At 27.2% G+C, this 22,335-nt stretch overlaps 1 protein-coding gene across 6 annotated transcripts in view; it reads right to left on the bottom strand.

Annotated features, from left to right (window-relative positions):
* Positions 1–22,335, bottom strand: part of LOC136971740 (potassium voltage-gated channel subfamily H member 6-like) — a 151,353-nt gene that overhangs the window by 93,065 nt on the left and 35,953 nt on the right. For all 6 annotated transcript variants that reach the window (XM_067266235.1, XM_067266237.1, XM_067266236.1 and 3 more), the window contains 2 exons: positions 1,754–2,176; positions 457–850 (listed from right to left, as the gene is read on the bottom strand). In XM_067266235.1, coding sequence (XP_067122336.1) covers positions 457–850; positions 1,754–2,176 — 817 coding nt within the window. The remainder of the gene's footprint in view (positions 1–456; positions 851–1,753; positions 2,177–22,335) is intronic.

Raw genomic sequence — 22,335 nt, 5'->3', positions numbered from 1 at the left:
ATTATAAATTATTTTAGCCATCTTTAATTGTCTTTCAACAATGATTTTCTGATTCTTTTATGATGATAAAGTGCAATCATTAAAGTCAGGCTATTCAAAAACTGATAAAAACGTTTTAGAATATTTTTGAACGCGAGTAAGTCATCAATCAAGGACCTTTTCAAGAATACGCATCAATACATAAAATTAAATCGTTCATTCTTTTCATTAAAAAAAATTTTTTTTTCTTTCAATTTCCCATAAAACCAAAAAAAGCTAATGAGATCTCAATTCTGAATACGTTCATAAATTTATTTTCTAACTAATCTTAATGAATTTTGCAAAACATACGGCCTATTCACAACATTAATAACAGAAATATCATAAAAACGAGAATGAATTTAAATGGTTATTTACATATTAACCAATATCGTACACATTTAAGGAGAGGAAAAATATTTATAAAAGGCAACTTACATCCAATGAGCATAACCAGAATGGAAAATATCTTCTCCATGTTGGTATTGGGAGATACGTTTCCAAATCCGACACTTGTAAGACTTGAGAAGGTGAAGTAAAGAGCAGTGACATACTTGGCCTTGATGCTGGGTCCACCATGTGAATTATTATAGTACTGTTGAGTATCATTGGCCAGATGGTCGAGCCAACCTATTTTTGGATTCAGAATCGGACGCTCGGCATTGGCGATGGCGTACCATATACAGGCCAACCAATGGGCAACCAGCGCAAATGTTGCCACGAGAAGAAGCAGCACAGCAGCACCATATTCGGAATATCTGTCTATCTTACGTGCAACTCGTACCAATCGCAGGAGACGCGCGGTTTTCAGCAGCCCAATCAAAGTTGTCGTCTACATTCGAAAAAAGAGAAAGAAGATAGAGAGAGAAAATGATTCAGCCAAGAAATATCTGAACCAATTAAATGTTGCGTTGCTTTTATGTCGCGTTAAAGTATTACGACTTTTGGACCTCGGTGGTTACTTAGCCTAACTTACGTTTTTTAAACAGAAAGAAATGGAAAATTATCCGCAAAAACGTAAGAATTTGCATTTGTATAGGCTTAAATGCTGTCAACATTTCATTTTCTGACTTCATTTTCATTAATACTTTTCCCTGATATATAATTTTTATCCTTTACTGAATTTATATTAAATATATAAAGAAAACATAATCTAGCAACAGCAAAAGCTAGGCGTGCTCTGATTAAATAGTAACAAATTGAAAATAAAATAAGTGCCAAATGTGTTTTAAATGTAAAAGAAATTTGCAAAAATAAACTTTGCAATAGTAAAACTTTGATTGGTAAAAAATTGATAGAAAATAAATTGCAAATTGCAACAGAACATAAAACGCTATGTGACTGTGCATGTGAAAAAACGGGTGCTAAAAAGCCCTGCCACGCCTCGTGGCAACAAGTAAGCCGGTTAAACCATGGTTAGCTTTAATTCAAAATATGCAACCCATTGCAATGCCCAGCGTTGCAGAAACAATAAGCAATAAACATGATCCAAAAATAATGCAGAAACACACACATCAATTACACGATACATTCTCTTCGTTGTTGGAACAAAAATAATATTTATAATGAATTTTCCAATTTAAAAATACAAAGATTTTGACACCGATCTAAAAAATATTTTTATATTTTAGAAAATTTTTATACAGACATGCGAAGAAAATTGATAAACATTACATAACTGAATTTGTTCCAACACACAAATGAACACAGCTAACGAACTTTTAACAAATCTCACCTCATCCGTCTGTGATCCGAAAAGAAGAAGATCAAATGGAATCGCTGCCACTACGTCAATAATAAACCAACCCTTTAAATAATGCACTGCAATCTTTCCGGGATGACTTACTACTTCGTCGTTGGAATTAACATAAGTGGTGCGGAAATTAATGAGAATATCTATAATAAACATAACGTCCACAATTAAGTCGATCACTTGTATGGGATCTTCACCGTACTTCTTGCGTTTCGTTCCCTGCTTTTCTTCATTCAGCAAAAACGCTGCTACGTATGGTGTAAATATAGCCGTATAAATTACTAATAACAATACGATCCAATCCCAGACGGCTTTAAAGGGTGAATAATGAAGAATCGTCCACTTATGGATTCTGGGCTTCTGCAATTTGTACTCTGGCAACACGTCAGCTCCGAGGGACAGCACCTGAAGTTAAATCATATTATCAGAAACATTTTTTTCATTTGACACTTAAGATTATGGCATAAAGCAAACGTTCAAGAAATATTTAAAAGTTGTATTAATCGAAATATTTTCTGGGAAATAAATCATGGCATCATCTGTATACACTCAAAAAAACTTTCCCGAGTTATATTTCGTATTGTAAAATTTTACAATTAACAAATCGTTTCAAACTACTTAAAATAATAAGTAAATATCATTAAGAATAAAGATTAATAAAATGATTGATTAATTGTTAACATCATGTTCAATATAGAGTAAGTAAAAGAAACTATTATATGCCTTAATGAAAGACTGTTGAAAGGGGGAAAAACACGATATTCTAACATTCTTAAGTAAATCGAACGTTCGGCATGTCATATCTGACATCAACTTGAGAAGAAATCTATTGAAATAAATATAATGTCAAAAAAGAACACTATTGAAATTAAAAGTAATTACTTAAATTTCAGATTGTACCGATAAAATTTGATTGAATATATTTATTAAATCCAATCAAGTATAAATTCAAAATTTTACACTGTATGAATTAAAAGAAAGAAAAAAGCAAGCTCAAAATATATTTCAAGTGTATCTTTTTTAAGATTGTTGATTTCTTGAAGAATGAAAATATAAACACATAAAAACTATTGGTTTCAAGTCATATAAACAATAACATTTATATATACCGTATAAAACTGTTTTCATTATTATTATTATACAATTATTTTACATCGTCATTAAAACTCGTCATTGTTAAAATTAATTATCGTACGAAAATATTAACGACGATCTAATTTCGTATTGATATAAATACGTAACAAAGTTTATTTTATATCAACTAGTTTATTATAAACAAAAGTAATAATAAATATAAATTTAAAAATAGTAAAGTTGTCTTAAATATAACATGTACTATTGGCCTTCAAAAACGTACAAGGTTAATCGATAAATTTCTATCTAATGTAGACCAACAATTCAGAAGTTTTCAAACACTAACAAAAATAGGCGATATGTTTACCTTAAAATAAGGTAATCCAGTAATATCAGATATATTTAAGAAAATTCTGAGTGAAGAAATATATTTTTAAACTGAGATAACAACATTTTTATATTAGTAATTATAATTTTTTTTTATCGTGACACTAATTTCGAATGATTAAACATTTTTGAATAGTTAAATTCAATTATTTTAAATATAAATTGATTAACTGAATGTTATTATTTATAAAGAATAATTAAATTTTCTAAATTTATAAAACTATTTTTGTATTAAATGGTTTTAGAATCAGTAATATAATTAAAAACGTTGTTTCTTTAAAAGTAAACAAAATTATTCCTATTGATGAAAGCATATTTGAATGATAAATGTCATCTACTAACAATAATAACTAAGTCTTAAGTATATTTTCATCCATATTTATATTAAATAAACGTAAATTATATTATAGCTTATACACTAGAAGCAGATTTGTAATTCAAATATCGTAGATAATACTTACCCTTATAAAGAATTAAACTTGCATTTTATGTACATTGAAAATCGTTAATACGTGAAAAAAATATTAAGCACAAGCACGTATATAAATCACCTGTAATAGTTATATAATAAAATTTTTAAAAATAATAGTTATAGACTACACTTTACCCAAAATTTATGTCATTATTGATCAAATGTATCGAATAAATGATGGCCTACATATTCCCCAAGAATTTTCAACAATATTAGTAATTATTTATGACTATAACAGTCTTACTTACGTTGATAAAATTATTTTATTAATGCCATTTACAGTAACGTAAAGAGCATAATAATATAGCGATGTCGAATAAAACAGTAATACTTTGGAAATATTTCTCCCAAATGAAACTTAGGCCTATTTTGTATATATATATATAACACGATTTCCCGAATAATCAATATGATACTTCTGATTATTAGCTAACTGTTTATACACATACTTGGTAGACTATATAATGATATAGACCTATATATATATAAATCATAATACGTACACAATGATATATGGTAGTAGTAATCACAATAGCTGAGAATAGTCATTTATTTATGAATGTTAACATTACATTAACCTATCATTAAACGATTCATCAAGATTAACTAGTAAACAATTAATATACTATAACGTCGGACTATATTTTTACACGCATTACATAGTATAAATAACAACAGTGAACGGTCTTGTACATTAAATATTAAAGATAAATTTATTTTCTTATATTTAGATGTGTACGCAATGTATTAATTAATCTTATTACAATATATACTCAGTTAAGACTTAATGACAAAAAATAAGAGATAAAAATATAAAATAAACAACCATTCATATTATCAATTTATTGTTTGTATCGTTTTCATTTCTCTGCTTTTTTTGTAAATATTTTAACGAAGAAGACGATTAAGAGAAATAATTTGGAATTTAGAATCTAGCGGAATTTTCGCTCGTCATAACTTACTGTCGATATAAATCTGGTAGAGATAGATATCACTGATCAAGATGGACTAATAACAGGAAGTGAACTGTAGAGAGAGCGAAACGATAGCAGATTGAACTAAAAATAACATTTACTACTTAAACTTCCTCTGAATCGATCGACTCCCTTGTTATAAAAGAAAGAGTAAGAGAGAGGGAGAGAAAGAGAGAGGACAAGTTATATACATGATTACAATTTGATCAACAACATTCCCTGAATTGAAAAAAAAAAATAGAAATCTTGATATTCGAATTTTTAAGCTGGTATTAAACGAGAAAAAAATTATGTAATTCAGTTTTGTTTTAGAATTAGTATGAAAAAAGTAAAGCGATCAAAAAACAAATTCAAACAGCCGTTTCAAGTTTTATTACTTTCTAAAATTACAGTTATTTCTCTTCGATTTTGCTTAGCTGAACTTTAAAATTTTATCAGCAAAATATAATAAAAAATATATTTTAAATGAAATTGTTGTGACAGAATAAAATTATAAATCATGTAAAATTTTTTTTTTAAACTGTTAAATTTGTTTTAAAATTTTCATTTCGTCTATTCTTTTTTTATATTTAAAACAAAGGTTTTAAAGCAGGTTTAAAAATTTTTTTAAAGTATAAATTTTATTATTATTTTTATTTCTATAATAAATAGTAACGTTCTGCTTGTCAAAATAAATGAAAAACATGGCGATATTGGTTGTTTTTAAAATTATAATGCGTTAAATTCAGTTACTATATATTAAAAAAAGATAATGCAAGTTTTATGGAATAACAATGAAAATAATTAGTTTCCGAGAAGAAAACTCTCTCAATATTGTTTTATACTGACAAACAAATGTAGAAAATCACTAAAGCATGATAAATACATGCATAACAAATAAAATTTATTAATCTTAAAACTTAATATTTTATATTTTTAACACTTAATATAAAAGAGCTAAATATAAAACTATCCTTACAAAGATATCATCAATAGATTCCGATATTTTAGATTTTCAAGGGAGTGTTAAATTAAAGTACATACGAGCAATTAATTCTAATTAATTTTGATTTCAAAGATTTTAAATTAATATAATTGATTTATTAGCAAATAGACTAAATCTGATTCACAAAATTATTGTCAGAACAATAATTAAATTACATTCAATATTTTAATTGAATCCCGAGACATTAAATATTTAGATAATAAAATTGAATCTACGACTCTTTTTTTTATAGTTTTATGGCAAATAAAAATGTGATTCGAATAACTATCGACGATTTAAAAGACACCGAACGGTGCAAATTGATTACGTAAACAATATCCAAGGGAGAAAAACTAATTATTTAGATCATGTATAATAATGTATAAATCGTTAGTAGTTTATGTAAATCATCTTTTATGATAAATCATTTTTTTTTTCTGGTCAATAACAGGATATTTGATCCTGTTTCTACTAGAAAAGAAATGAGATTAAATTAGAGAAAGCCAGGAATTTGTTTTTTATTATTATCTGATGGAATTCGTGTCATATGAATTCTATAAATTCCAACATACTGTATAGCTTTACGTTCAAGTCAAAAATATTTAATAATAATAATCATAATAATGTATACTCAATAATAATGTATACTCCATGAACGTATATCAATATTTTCTTTCGAAACATCAGTATAAAATTTTATTAAAACTAAAAGCAGAAAATATTAAGAAATAGCTACTACAGTTTATTACAGAAGAGCCATTATTCTCCGCTGTCCAATTGCTACTGTAGGTTATATTAAGCATAGTTCAATTTACATAAAAATTACTTATTATTTAATGTAAACATTACAATTCATCTAAGGCATAAATATACAAATTAAGGATTTTAGATCAAATAAACAGATTAAAATCCACTCATTTTACAAATTACACGTTGCTCATTTGGTATAATTTATTCAAAATGACTGTCAACAATCGACAAGAAATCGGGAGAAAAGCGGAAAAATACAAAATTCGAAGTTCTCCATTAATAAATTAAATATCAAAAAATAAACTATTAATTGGTGATATTAATTCGCTATATTTTTCTTTATTCACTTTCGATATTTTTAAATATCTGAAAAATTTCTAAAAAAAAGTCTGAAAATTATTCATTAAAAGAATTCCTACGACTATTTATCGTTAGTTGGTTAAATATACAGCTACATGACTATTTATCTTTATTAAATTCAAAATAAAAACTGTAAGTACTGGTTATAAATTTTAAATGTCTTAAAATAGCAAACACAATAATTCTATCAAACATACAAAAACAGGTAATTAAATGTTAAAGTTAAGATTCTGTTATATAAAATGTTTTCATGTATAACATTTTTAAACTGAAAATGGATTGTTTTCTTCCCCTTCAAAATATTTTCAAAACAATCAAAACGCATTTCGTTCGATCCGAAATTCATTTACAAAATCATAAAATATTTTTTATAGTTGTTAAGATGCAAAACAAACTTTATATTTTGACATTTTTTAAGCAGTCAAATCACTATTCTACATTACAAATAAAATTCTTAATTACATATTTTTCATTTCAACAAGAGTTTTCTGCAGTAAATTCAGGAAGAGAGCATTTAAAAATCAATGTACAAACATTATATTTATAAAAATTTATGATTGTAAAGTTACTTTTAAAGATAAAATTATAACACATTTTCCAGTATTTTTTTTTATTTTTTATTTTTTTACGATCTGAAATTATCTATTACGGTGATAAAAAATCATTTGAGTTATTTTTATAAAAATTATCTAATTTTCTTACAATTTTCAATACAGGTTATATATTGAAAGTACATTACAACTTGATTTAAGAGTGTCATCAAAATATGAAGATTCTACTTAATGAATAGATACTATCAAAAGTTATTTATCTTCTCTCGCAAAAACATTATACGGTAAGTAACGTTTTAGAGGAAGGAAAATACGGAAAAGCATCGATAAACAGATTACATAATGTTATCATAAAATTTATTATCGTTTTTTCTTCTTGTCATTAACCTACTTTTCGATTTCTGTACTTTTTGTGTATGGAAATGATCTCCCGAACGTGACTAACATAGGCACTTCTAGCGAAAGTACAATGTTTTTCGACGTGGCTACTGAATACATAACTTTTTATGTTAAATTTTAGATTTTATCACATAAAATTATATATGAACAAATATAAATTTTTGAAATAATATATATACTGTATGTATTTAAAGTAAAATTATCGTGTTTTGTTTGGATAAGCAAGATATTGTCAAAAATTATAATTAAATACATATAGAATAAAAAAAAAATTCTAATTACTCTATTCTAGTTATTTAATTTTAGTTACTAAGCATTTTCAATAAAATTTCAATAAATTAATGTATTTACTGGTCTTGAAATACTTTTCAAATTAATCTAAAGACTAGTTTGAAAATCATTTTCTATTGTATTCTACGGAATAATTTTTTTCTTAATTTGAAAACTATCGTAGAAATTAGAAGTAACGTCTAAATTTAAACAAAAATTAAACAGCAGATGAAAAATATAACAACTTTATCAATTTTATACCTTAAATACGGAGCGAGTTGTTATGAAAATATGATGAGCAGCACAGGTGTTATCAATATCTAATGAATAACGATAAATTAAACAAAAATGTTAGATTTGTATGTCACGAATTATATACATATTTATCTTAACTTATCATATACGGATAATTCCGCATTTTTTCATTACGTATCACCTTTTTTTCGCTAAATATTAAGGAGAAACCACAGTCAGGTAAAAGGGTGGAGCCCGCCTAATTCGAATGATGTGATTTGAAATTCAAGCTCTCCTGCTGGAAATTCGGCCCCCCTTCAAAGCCGCTTCCTGAACGACACTTTCATTAATTTTAGTTTCAATTTCCTTCCATTAAATTACAACGCAATAACATTATCTCTTTTAAAGTAATAATAAAAGTCATCAGAAAGTCATTCAAAAATAGTTCGTAATATAATCGTGTCACAATATACAGTATATTTGGGATAATCAGACGTAAAACAATCACACAAAATTGGGAATAATTTCAGCCACTTCCTCCCAAAAAAAGCCGTAAAAAGACATTTTACGAACTTGATGTGCATTTTAAATTTTTTAGCTGTGTTGGTTAAATGTCATAGTATAAACAAAGAAAAAGACAGAAATAATAATGTTATAAAATACTATATTGAATATGACATTAAATAAGAAATTGAAGTGAAGAAGAGCAAAAATACCCGAAATGCATATCCCTTTATGAAAGAATAACTCTTGTTGAGTGTGTCTTCCGAAAAGAAAAACTACTAGTTTCATTGAATATAGCCTATTTCAAGTACTGTTTTGAAATCTCTGATTAAATCCCAAAAAGAGCGAAAACAGACATGACAAATATTTTCATAAATAAATTTATTTCGTAATAAAATGAGAATTAAACAACGCTATAGAAATATAAAATTTCAATTATACAAACAAAATAACTTCCATAACATCTCAAGGTTTATATGATCATTTTAATAATAGTGAATTTAATCATGCTTAGATTATAAAGCATTTATTATAAAATCATTAAAGTTTACAAAGCATTTTTGATTTGAAAATTAAACTATTAATATTTTTATTCTTATGCAAAACATTACAAAATAATTATATTCGAAAAATTCCTAAGAAAATATCTGAAATTTTATTTATTATTAAATTCAGAATTTTCTCGTATGCATAAGGAATTTTCATTTAAATACATCTTACATGTTATTTATTGTTTTAGCTGATTTACAGCCTTTTCATTGTTTAGCCAGCCAGGTCATATGAAGAATTTATTAAATTTGAGATTTAAAAATTACCAATTTCTCTCGATTTTAATGAGTTGTAATCGACTTCTGATAGGCAGAAATTAATATTGCTATTTAAATTGAGAAAGAAAAAATCATTTTATTTGAAGAAAATTGCGTATTTTTATTTGACTTTTGTAAATTTTTGAATGAAATTATATATTTTATTATTGTATTTTTTTTTTTTTTTAATTTTAAGCATAAACTATGCAAAATGGTAATTAGTTTGAATATCTGGTTTCCACAAAAATATATCAAATGCTTGTGTAAGTTTACAGAAATTTAAAAGTTTAAATGCAACCTTCAGCTATAAAAGTTTCGGTTTAGAAAGAAAAATTCGCTGAGACTAGCTTTGACTATTTATGAGACAAGTGAGTTATAAAGAGAAAAGCTATCGATTCGTTTGATCTCAGATATAACGTATTTGGTCAGTAGAGCTAGCTGAATAAATTATTTAAATATTTTAATAATTATGTGACATTTTAAAATGTATTAAGACTATTAAACTTATCCCTTTGGTTTCTTTTATATATTTTTAGTAATAAATTTTATTAACGATTTTAAAAGTTTAATTTTCTTGCAGTGTATCTCGTATATTTACATAATTCGTATTGAATAACTAACAAATGACAGATGAGACATTTATCAAAGAAGTAATAAATTATAATATTTAGTATATGAAAAAACATTAGCAAGGGCACTGATTCGACTTTCTTGGCATTCGAACAGGAAACTAAAGAACACCAGAAGTCAATTTTAATTTATATTAGGATATAAAATTTAAGTGATAACAAAGGCTTAAAAGGTGTAATTGTCTTGAATTATGATAAAATCTCTATTTAAAAACATATTTACGTTTAAAAAACACTACGACACCAGCTCAGAGTTAAAATTGCGTGTGGCGCCATCTGTTATGCGATGTTATTAAAAAATAACTTTTATATTACTTATTATAAAAATGAGTTAATTTTGAGTGTAGAAATGCGATTTTAAATATATTGTAAATGCCAAAAACGAGTAAAATTTATATTAATTCCGACCCTATTCGATCACACGTTCCCAGAATTTTTCCCCGGTGCTTTTATATATAATTATATATTTGGGTTCAGGGGTCTCAAAACGTAGCGATTTGTAAAATACCTAGAGGGGTCAAATTTAACACGATTACAATACTTTCCCGTGTAACAGCCAAGAAAGTAAAAGCTTAGTTATAAGTATTGTAAAGCATATATTTTGGGATCAAATCATTATATAAAATATATTATATTTACAATGCTTATTTGCCCAAATATTTGCCTATTAAATTAAGACGCCTGGTTGGTCGAAGCAGTTAAGGCTTCTAGAGAGCAACCGTAAGGATTCTTTCATAACCGAAAAGTCCCGAATAAGTCCTGTCTCTCACCGCTCGTAGCCCCATTGTTGGCCCGATTGTATCTGTAGTGGGTATGAAAATAAAGGCTCTATTATTACCCTCTGAGTGGAAGGGCCAAAAACGATAAAAAGCATAAAATTAGCTTTCAAGTAGACAATACTTGAATTATCCTACATACGTGAAATTACGATTTTATCCACGTTAAAAGTTTGTAATCGGCAACGTAAATGTTTTAAAAAATAATTGACTATATTGAACCGTATAAAAGACATCAAAAACTTACTGTATGAGCAACACCAGAAACCGGTATACGATCTGCACTACATCCCAATTGCGGTAAAGTCGATCTACGTCTTTCTAACTCGAGTTCTAATGTCCTAGCTTCAATTTTCTTCCTTTCGTAATCGGATTGTATATACCTACTCATTCTCCTTCTCATCCTTCTTTGAATCGAATTCCTTTTACCATTCTGTGCATTTGCAATATGCCCATTTGTTTTGGGGTAACTCATACTGAAAACGGAACTGCGATGATCCATAGCGTCTCGAACGATTATTTTCAAATTCTTCTACGGTAAAAGAACAGAATTCGTTCGTCTGACATATTCGATAATGAACTACCGCTACTGAATGCCTCACTTCTTTGCTGAATGACCTCTAACTGCTGGAGGACGAAGAATTAAGTAAATTATGGATACATGTAAGGATTCGGTACTTATCGCTGTCCAATAAGATTAACGGCAACTTCTAAAATTGTCTGAAAATTGTTTAGACAGTAGATCTAACCAGAGTTGAGTAAGTTGAGAGGTAAAAAATAATATAAGGATTTATTTATTAATCTTTATTCTGCTTATACTCTTTCCTTCGTTTCTTTTCGTTAAAATTTATGATTAGTCAGTTCGCATCAATATACACAGAAAATATATTAATATATAAATACATGCGGATACATATTACATATATATATATATATGTGTAATATGGATGCGCTTGCATTTATATATAATAACTATTTGCTTATATTCTATGTACAACTTTTTTTTTCTACAGAATTTGTGAAAAATATGTGCACACAAAAATAATATACTTGTGTATATAGTATATGATAGTTATTTGTATGTGTACATATTTTATATAAAATTGAAGATTTATATATCTATATCTTGAGTTTTCTAATTATTTTATAAGAATTCTATTAAGTTAAGGAAATAAAACATTTTTTTTTTGAAATTATAACTATACTAAAAGTTATTGATTATACTGATTTGTTTACAATTTAATTGCAGATTAATGCACCCCAGTTAACATTGAAAACTACTATATAAATATATTTTATATACTGCATGCTGCACAGTAACACATTAAAAATATATATGAAAGAATTCATAAACTGCAAAAATACTTCGTAAATGATAATGTTCAAAGAAGCAACTTTACCTTTGTGATATTTTGCGAGTTGTGAAATATAAAACGCCATCTAAACATCTACGATTTTTTAAAATAAAATCAGCTGGCTTATAAGAGTAGGACGTGAATTTTTATGGTAACTAAAAAATGGACTAGAGCCAAAATCTGGTTCTTGACACAAACTGGAAAAAAACACGTATATATTCTTTGTTAAGTAATCGACACGTTCTTCTTTTTCTGAAATGAGATTATAGCTTACTGTTTTCTCATCACGGAAACGTATAAAACAATCGATTATATTCAAACAAGTGTTAGTAGTAAATATCGATCAGAACAGGTGTTATGAACTTTGACATTTAATTTGATGATTTTATTAGATAGAATTCTGACATAACTGCCTTTCTGACCTCGAGCCTTATTGTTATATCGTGTATTGTGTTCGATTTTCTTATAGGTGAGTAAAGAAGAAGACTAGATATTCTTACTATCGGCATCCCATCGTTCTTAGCGTTCCTGCAGATAGACGCCATGACTGCCCGGAAGACAAACTTACTATCACGACAAACACAAAGAGACAGAAAGATACATATAGATCATAACCCACCCACCCTTTCAGCTGGGGATCGCGATGTCATCCATCGTTGATGACCGTTGTATTCGCGTAGACAAGACGCGATTTGGCGGGTTCTCTCTAGCATCTGCTGCATCACACAGGTTGTAGTGAAGACATCTTTTCTATCATCCGGGTACTAATCCATCTGGGTCACTCAACTCAGCGCCAATTCTGTCTAGTGGCGGAAGCATGCAATCTGGGAATATTTGCAATTTCGTATCTTTCTTACATAAAAATAAAATGTTTAAAAGCAGAAAAATTTGACGACAGTGTTGCTGCATGACCATTTTTTGTATTTGGTTTGCATTTTCATTTGGTTTACAAAATCGGGAAGTAAAATAAAAAATAAAAATATCACTTAAGTAAATAAATAGGCTTTTATATTCCTAATAATATTTAAAAGATTATATCTACGTAAGAAAAGTAATAGCAGAAAATCTGATATTTTATCAAGAATATTTGTTTTATTTTACGATCATCGATGATACTGTAGATCTATAGGCCTATATAGATTAAACCAAGGAGTCGATACAATTTTTCTACAAAAATAAAGGCAAGAATTTAAAACTACAGCCTTCAATCAATTTGCATAATCAGAAAATTGAATATAAACAAACTTAAAATATATATATTTTTTAAATATTTACTCTTTATGCGATGCTAAATATCATGAACAAATGAATGCGATATAAAAAATAATTACAACGTGGAATATGTACGAAACAAATTTGAAAATAAAAATAATAAAATTAATTCAGAACAAAATACAAATCGGCAAAATGTAAAAAAAATAATAATAAATAATATTTTATAAAACTTGATAAAAAATATGTCTAGTGACATGTTACTTAAGTTTATCTAACTTCGCAAAGACTATATAAAGCATTTGAAGGGTTTCGAGACTCCAAACAGGATAAAGAATGAGGTGATAACCATCTGCACCTGACCTTCAGTTATTGACGAATCAAACGAAGTGATAACAGCAGACAGAAGAAGACAAATACTTTCCATTTTTTGATCTTTTAAAGTTATTTAAATTTAAAATGTTTCATTTCTAAATTTTTTATAACTTTTCATTTCAAAATATGTATCTAAATTTTTACATAACGTATAAATATAGTTATAATAAATTACATTATAAATTTATTTAATATTCGCCATTCGTATTCTTTTAATTATAATATTTAACTACGTAGCCTATCATTTCGCATTCTGGTACATTTATTTGGCTTGGTGCAACTGTTTAATATCGTCTATGTGATACTTACATAATTATAATAAAATAAAAGAATAATATGTAAAAAAAAAAGAAAATATATTACTAATAACGTAATGAAAATGTTATTACAAATAAATTATATTAAATAGATCATTAAATGAAAGTAAAAATTGAATTTTTGATAGGGCATTTGAAACTATTAAGAAATGGAATTCATTATATTTTAGATTATTTAATTCAATTTGGTTAAATAATGCAATATAAATTTTAATTTCATTTTTTGCGATTTTTGGTAGGGATAAACTAATTTCTTAATAACGCTTTCGATATTAAAAATTTTATTATAACCTATACTAATCAACAGAGCCGAGTGAAATAATTTGAATTTATACATATTGCAAAATATATAAAAATTATTTAATTATGAAGCAATATTATTAAATATCTCCTTTAATAATTGGGCTACAATTTACAAATTTTAGACCTAAACAGTCTACAGTCGTTAATCTCGAGACCAGATATAGAAAGCTTAGGACCGGAAACCCCGATAAATTACATAACTTCTGGTCTAGTTACGCCATTTTTAAAAAGTAAAATATGATTAAAGATTGCATCCCGGTATTGTGACCATGTCTCGATAATATACATTCGATTTTTGAAGAATTATGTAAAAAGTAATTTAAATTTGTGTATATAAATTTGAATACTCTGTACATGAAGATTAAATAAATATATAAGTTAAACAAACAATAATACAAATTACAGAAATATGTAATTTTTTTTTTTTTTTTGAATAATTTTTAGTTATTCAAATCATATTTCTTAAGAAGAAACTCAAGTGGGGCATATTTATTAGTAGAAAACTGTTTTAGTTCTCTGAGAGAATAACTGTCATTACATTTGTTCCGAAAGAAAGTGAAATTAAACGAACGAACAAAAGTAACATGATTCCAAAAGGAAAAAAAAGCACAACATCAAAAACAGCAGGATTGACTATTAGTAACGTGATATAAAATTAGACACGGTCACTTTTCGATCAAGAAGTCTAAGAAACGAAGAAAGCAAGGTAAGTGGGCAGTAGAACAACTGAATTAACTACGTTTAAATATTTTCTGTATGAATTATTTCAATAGATCTTAATTAATTCCTTTAAAAACTTTAACAATAATCAATTAATGTTAAAAGTAAATAATATCGATGTATCATTATGTGAGAATATAAACAATAATCGCTATTAATTTTCTTGGGGTCAAATTGATCCCACGGCAACAAAAATGTATTATTTAATGCCCACAAAAATAGTTCGATTTCTGTGATGGTGAATGGACGTTAGTTTTCTTTTATTCCGTCTTCAATATTGTGCATTTATCTTATTGTAAAATGAATAAAATAGCTATTAGAATTTGCATTAAGAATATATATACGGTCATGACATTGCATCTATTTCCATAAGACTTTTTTTTAACAATAAGTAATGTAGTATCGGTGAAAACGAATATGTAGTGGAATTTTAATGTGTGAATTATTTTAACAAATTAGCACATTTTGGACGTTTTCCGCTGACAGAATAAAGATTTTTAAATAGGCTTCAAATAACTGGAGTTAAAATCCTGTATATCGAAATTGCCTACATAGTTCGAGAGAAAAATGCCGTAATAAAATCATCGCTGACGTCCTTAAATAGATAAAAGAAAATACTATCTCTATGCCTTGTGAGTAAAGCTTGGATTTATATATTCAAATTTTTGCTAATATACATAAACTATTGTTTACATAAATTTTATGACATACAGTATATCTATTTATCTGATTCTATATTTTTATTATAGGCTAATATTAAATGTTTTCCAATAGTATATGCCTTAAATGATTGTCTTCGGTCACTTAGAGTGCTTTTACATAATGAAAGGTGTTGGGTTAGCGCAGCCTCGTTGGCGTATTTTAATCTCATTTTGCTCAGCAATTTGCATAAATTACCACGTCGGTATTGTCATGTTAGGCTACATGTGCCTCTCACTACTTCTGTTTTAGATTTGGTTTTAGTTTTAGAACAGTTCGGTGGTCTTTCGAACTTCACAAGCCGAATAAACGATGTCCAGTAGACAAATCTCTATAAAGCTGTATTTTAGCAGAGACCACTAGCTGAAGAACACGTACACAAATATTTCGGTATGATACTACGTATCTGGTAAATTTCATGCTTATGCATATTGATGTAAAATTTAGAGTGTAATTTTGTATTGAGCCACTGTACTTGATAATGGTGTTAAAAATGAATACATCTTGTAAATTTTAGCGACACGAACAGTCTTAAGAAAAAGTCATTAGTTTGTTGAAATGTTTATAATACCGAGATAATAGCGTATTGTAGATATTTTAAATCGTGGCATCTAGCTGAGAGTAGACCATGCAATACAATTTCTTAATAAAATTTTTGAGAAATTCGTCAGATAATCTGAAGAATACGCATCTGTGTGCAATCTTCAACCAAATATGCACACAGAGCGTGAAATATGCGATGTACGCAAATTTGTTTCGTTGTTATTGGCTCAATACTAGATATACCTTCAAATGAATCAAAAAAAACTTGCGAAATATTCATTCTATAAACAATCGGAGTTTTTCTCATAGAATCAATTTTTTTATAAAATAATTTTATTTGGCAGAAATAAAATGCGTTAAATTTAAAACCATAAAAATCATAGCGTATTTTGAAATTTTTTTGAGAAATTAGACTCGTTGAAAGAGACGTTAAATAAATAGACTGACTGTAGGGAAATATGTGAAAAATAAATTGAATATCGAAAGTTATAAAAAAAGTATTAAGGAAATAAATTGATTCCAAAGAAACATCATGGAAATAAATTGAATGTAGGGCTCGTAAGAAAGTATTAGTGAAATGGATTGAATTTAGGGAAATTTTTCAGTTAAATGGAATATTTTGGATATTGAAAAGTGTTCGAAAATAAGGGACATTTTCAGAATAGAGAAAATTTTTGGTCACGTGAGTTATAATGTTGAAAAAATTTTCAATGAAATATTGTGAAACGTTTAGATAAACGATTCGTGCGCATAAAGAAGCTGCTTCTTATTCAAAAATGTTAAAAACCGAATTTATAAATAAATTATATTTATGCATTAATTTTTAAAGAAACAAATGAAATATTGATCAAATCAAAGATGTGCGTTTGACTTTAGGATATTCATCAAAAAGTTATAAGAATGCTTGAACGATCTGATAACATTAAATTCGTTTACAACAAAATTATTCACTATACAAATATTTTGGTTGGATCGATAAAATCAAACGAAAAAAGTGTTCGGTTGAATATTCGGATAATAAATAATATGAAATTCTACCATTGAATACTGATTGTATTGTTTATAAAATTATAGCATGATAGCTTGATATACTTGAGTATAATAATAGATTTGAATAATCTTTTCCACAGAGGAAAACTATGACCAAATGACATCTCCTTCGAATACAAAATACTAAAATTTATATTGATTTTCGCTGTTTGAAATTTTTAAAGATAATTTCCGTCCATATTCTTCCTTCTTCAAAGTAATAAACAATCAGATAGTGATAATATTTCATTAACAGGATGCAATAACTTTATTCTACTAACACCATGTATGCTAATCTAATTCAATTATAAATTCAATTTTAAACAATCGATGTTTCCTAACCCTTTAATTACTTACTTTATTAATTAAGAACACAATTGAAATTTTAATCTAAGATTATTAATTCCCAAACCATTAGTCGATGCTATTGATAATATAGTCCAACATGAAATTAACCGTATTTAAAACTGCTATATTTAAATTGAATCAAGTTACAACATACAAACTTAACGATATTGATCTAGAGTTATTCCAAAATTCCAGACAAAAATGATTGATCTTAATCGATAAGATCTATTACATCATTGGTTTCAATATTTAGAAAAGTTCGTTATAAAATTTTAAGTGAAACTCTTCATGGTAATATAATTTTAAAAGTTACATGAGTTATAATTTATATTCCGTAATAAAACCAACGTAAAGTTAAGTTAAATCTATTATTGTAATTTTAAACTTAAAATAATAATAATATTAATAATAAAGTGATACTTGAAAAATTCTAATACGAGGTATGTTGCTGAGTAGTAGCTAATGTCAACTATTAATCAAAATTTCATTTTTTAAATCTATAAATCGTGAAAGTAGTTAAATGAGGCGTGAATTAAATCCCAAGTGAGTAACAATTGTTCACCATTGGTAAATGTGACAATAATAATAGCCATATGTAATCATAATTTTTTTTATTTCTAGCACGAAACCTACTGACTTTAATGGTTATTTTTCTAATATTTTTTTGTTTAAATTGCAGCTTATGGCAAATATAAACGATTTTAACACAACAAACGTATCTAAACGTAAAAGTCGAATTATTTTATGTATTTTAAAAATAATATTTCAAAGATTAAAAAAATAATAATAGTTTCAACGCATACTTTATAGTAATACAATTTTATTTAAATCTATGGTTTATTCATCCTTGAAAAAGTATAATTTTACCTTTACCTTCTTTAAACTTATACAGTTTGATCTATCACAGTCTTCTTTTATGGATGTTATTAATCTTTCAGATGCTATATCTGATAAATCATTTATTTCGCGTATTTTGTTCTCTACAGCTAAATGACGAATGAAATTATTGCAGATATAAAAGGTATAATTTTCGATTGCACGTTATAATAAGTCACTTATTTTGTACCATTTAAATAGCCTAGTTTGCCCCTAACCCATACTTGATTTCATCTAAATAGCAATTGGTAGATAGTGATAGGTTGGAGATGCTCTACCTTTGCCTGTTAAAAACCATATTTAGAAGTTCGACCTTCATCGTGACATCAAAATATAGAAAATTTATTCTCAGCTTATCTCGAATAACATATTTAAAACTGTCATTTAAATTCGGCGAAAACTTTCAGGCTTTCGAACGAAGATTTACCTTTATATCTTTACAATTAGAAAAGAAGGTTATAATATATTTTAAAAATGCAATTAAATATGTTTTAGTGTATTTTATTTTAATAAAAATAACTATTCTATGCAATTTCTTTTTTTATTAATTAAACGTTTTTATTTAGCCTGCTTTATATCATGCCCTCAAATTTTATCCATTTCTAATCAAGATAAAGCTGAAATTTTGAGAGAAAACCTAGGTCTAATGACAATGCAATTTAATGTTTACTGAATGGCCCACCATTTTCCCATTCCGAAACCCGATAAACACAACCAATTTATTCAGTGATATCAATTGACATGGCTATTTTAGATGTGTGTGGTTCAATCCTAGCATCTTCTATCCCAAATCCCGAAAAACATGAACAAAACTATAATCAGTAATCCTACTTGTAAATAATATTTCAGATGCATGTCTTTAAGTAAAAGCGTGTTTAAATTTTTTTTAATATATTAAAATTATATTTATTACAAAAATTAATTCCGTAGTACGTCTATATCTATTATAAAATCTATTCTATTATTTATTTTCACGCGTTCGTCTTAAGTCACGTATTTTAAAAAATAATCCGTTAAAAGTATTTATTTCATTTTTAGTATTGAGAAAACATTAACATGCATTTATTTAAATAAACAAAAAGATTCTGAGTAGTAAAATTACACAAAAATTTCTTTTCCTTTTGGTTACATTCAGTTTAACCGTTGGTAGCTTATTTCTGTTAAAACACGATGGAAAAAAATTTTTTTTTTAATTTTGGCAAACATTCGAGTAATTAAAAGCCATATTCGATTTAAGAAATTTCCTAATTATAATCCGATTTAATTAATAACGTTAATAAATACTAATATTAATTCAATGTTTAAACACGTTCATTAACAAGAGTTTCCATTCATTCGCATTTCAACTAGTTGTACTTGACCACTTTCTGAATAACCTTGAGAAAAATTTGGCTAAGTTTCAAAAGGTTAGGTCTCTGACACTTTCAAAATTTTGTTAAAGAAAAAAAAATTTGCTTAGAAGAGCTTTTACTCAAATTTCGCTTTCGTAACTTCTTCCTGAATTTTTTTTAACAATTGAGGCTCGTTAAAAGATCGTACGCATTAATCAATCGTCAAAAAAGTTAAAAATTACAACTTTAAATTTTAATGATAAGTTAATGTTTATACGAACTTATGATATATACCATTAACAAATGGTATGTAGATAGGATTCCTGTTAATAAATGACCTTGGCCGAACATCACTGCTTATGAATGTAATTAGTGTTTAAACGAGTCAAACTTTTCCATGTAAAGAATTGCTATAAAACTCATTAAAATTTCCTAAATGAATATGAAAAAAAACGATTGTGATAATTCTCTTTGGTTTCTAGTAGTTCATTATATAATTTTATGCCTTCCGACAATTTAAACCAAAGCAAAAAATTATTTTAGAGACAACTTGTATCAAAGCCACGTATAAATTATTTAAAACAGATAATATGAATTTTTTTTATTGATTTTCTAGTGTTCTGCAAATGAAACCTGTCACTTTCTAAATGGGAAAACACTCGCAGACGAACTATCAACTATGATTTGCAAGGATCTCAAATGCAGATGGCGGATGATCGATAAAACGAAACGAATCTTTCTACTTTTCCCGTTTCTCCCACACACGTCTTTTTCCTCTTCTTTTGAAAATAGTTTAACAACTCGATTTTTGCACTGGTGTAAACACAGTAATTAATACACCACTAATTATGATTAATTAATTTAAGTCGGTGGAAAATTTTTCCAACAAAATATAAAATTTATAAGAATTATAATATATTCGATAAATTACTTAAGTAGACGAGTTAAAAGATAAAATGTTTAATGGAGAGAGAAGATTTCATTTTTGACATGCTATTTATTTTGCATTTTTAGTGTCAGACGCACGCAGATCGATGATCAGATATGATGTAACGTTTGGTTCACCAATAAGAAGGAAAAGAAGTTTTTCTCCAAGCTAATTACTTAGCATACTGATAATACCGTGATATGTATGCTGATATTGACAAGGATGGACCGGAGAGACGTCTTATTTTCATAGAAAACATTGCCATCACTCTGTATCTATAGTATTTTCGTTATTGAAAATCATTATTTACAATCATTTACATCAGAAGCTGTATCAAATAAAGCTGTTACTAAAGTAATATTCAAATGAGAATAGTTTGTTGGAAACCACGACCTTTTAACCTTCAAGAATACAAAGCTGGAAGATTGCCAAAAATATCATGTTGATCCCGATGTTCGATTCTTATCTAAATCAAATTATAGATTGACGAGGATAAAAAGAAAACAATTATTGGAAGAAGGGAATGTTATTAATCACTATCACTTCATTTTTAACCACCGTTTTAGAAACAATACGATAAAAACAACCATTGTTTTCTAACTAGAAATGTCTTTTACATTTCGTTTTAAGATATTCTAAAAAAGCAACAGTTTATAATTGATTATAAAAGTTAATTAAATGAGAAACGTCACGGTAATAGAGTCAGAGAAGAAAAGAGTGCGGAAAATGATGATCGAAGGAAGACAACCATAACGATTCCTTCATCTATCAATCCACTTGACGCCGTACCCCATAAAGTCACGTGATTTTCGTATCACTTTGCTGTCAGTTTATGCGAGTGAAAATTTGTTAGAAAGTGTTTATTTATAACATAAAGAAGAAAAGTTAATTTTATCGTAGAAAATGAAATGGAAGTTTTAGTAATGAGTTTCTAAAGATTTTAACAACAAGAAAGGAAAAATCGATTATATTCGGTGGAAAGAAGGAAGAAAATTCGCGCGTACGTTGTACTATGGGAAGGAGACAGGGTAAAACTGTTTGGCAATTTGCCAAAAAGATCTTTCTGATCGTGAGAATTAAGAATAGAAAAACTTAGTTAGCACTTCAAACCATTATGCTTTCTGCTCATTATAAACCTGCTTGGAATAATTCACCTTTTCCCATACCAAAGTATAATGAATTTTTCATTTTTAATTATCGTGCTATGTTCCGAATTTATGACTTAACAAATTCAATTTTTTAATTCTTACATAACTTTTGAACTTATGGTTAATGCAATATTATCTATTTTTAATGGCCGTAGATAAATTGTTGATTTTGATATAAAAATAGTTTTCTGCACTATTGTTTCGGGTAGTCATTTCATTTACATCACTCA

The sequence above is a fragment of the Centruroides vittatus genome, unplaced genomic scaffold, assembly GCF_030686945.1.
Source record: "Centruroides vittatus isolate TY-2023 unplaced genomic scaffold, ASM3068694v2 contig_2696, whole genome shotgun sequence".
In the NCBI taxonomy this organism is placed as follows: domain Eukaryota; kingdom Metazoa; phylum Arthropoda; class Arachnida; order Scorpiones; family Buthidae; genus Centruroides; species Centruroides vittatus.
Note: the sequence above shows the minus strand (reverse complement) of the source record. Positions and strands in the feature narration are given on the sequence as shown.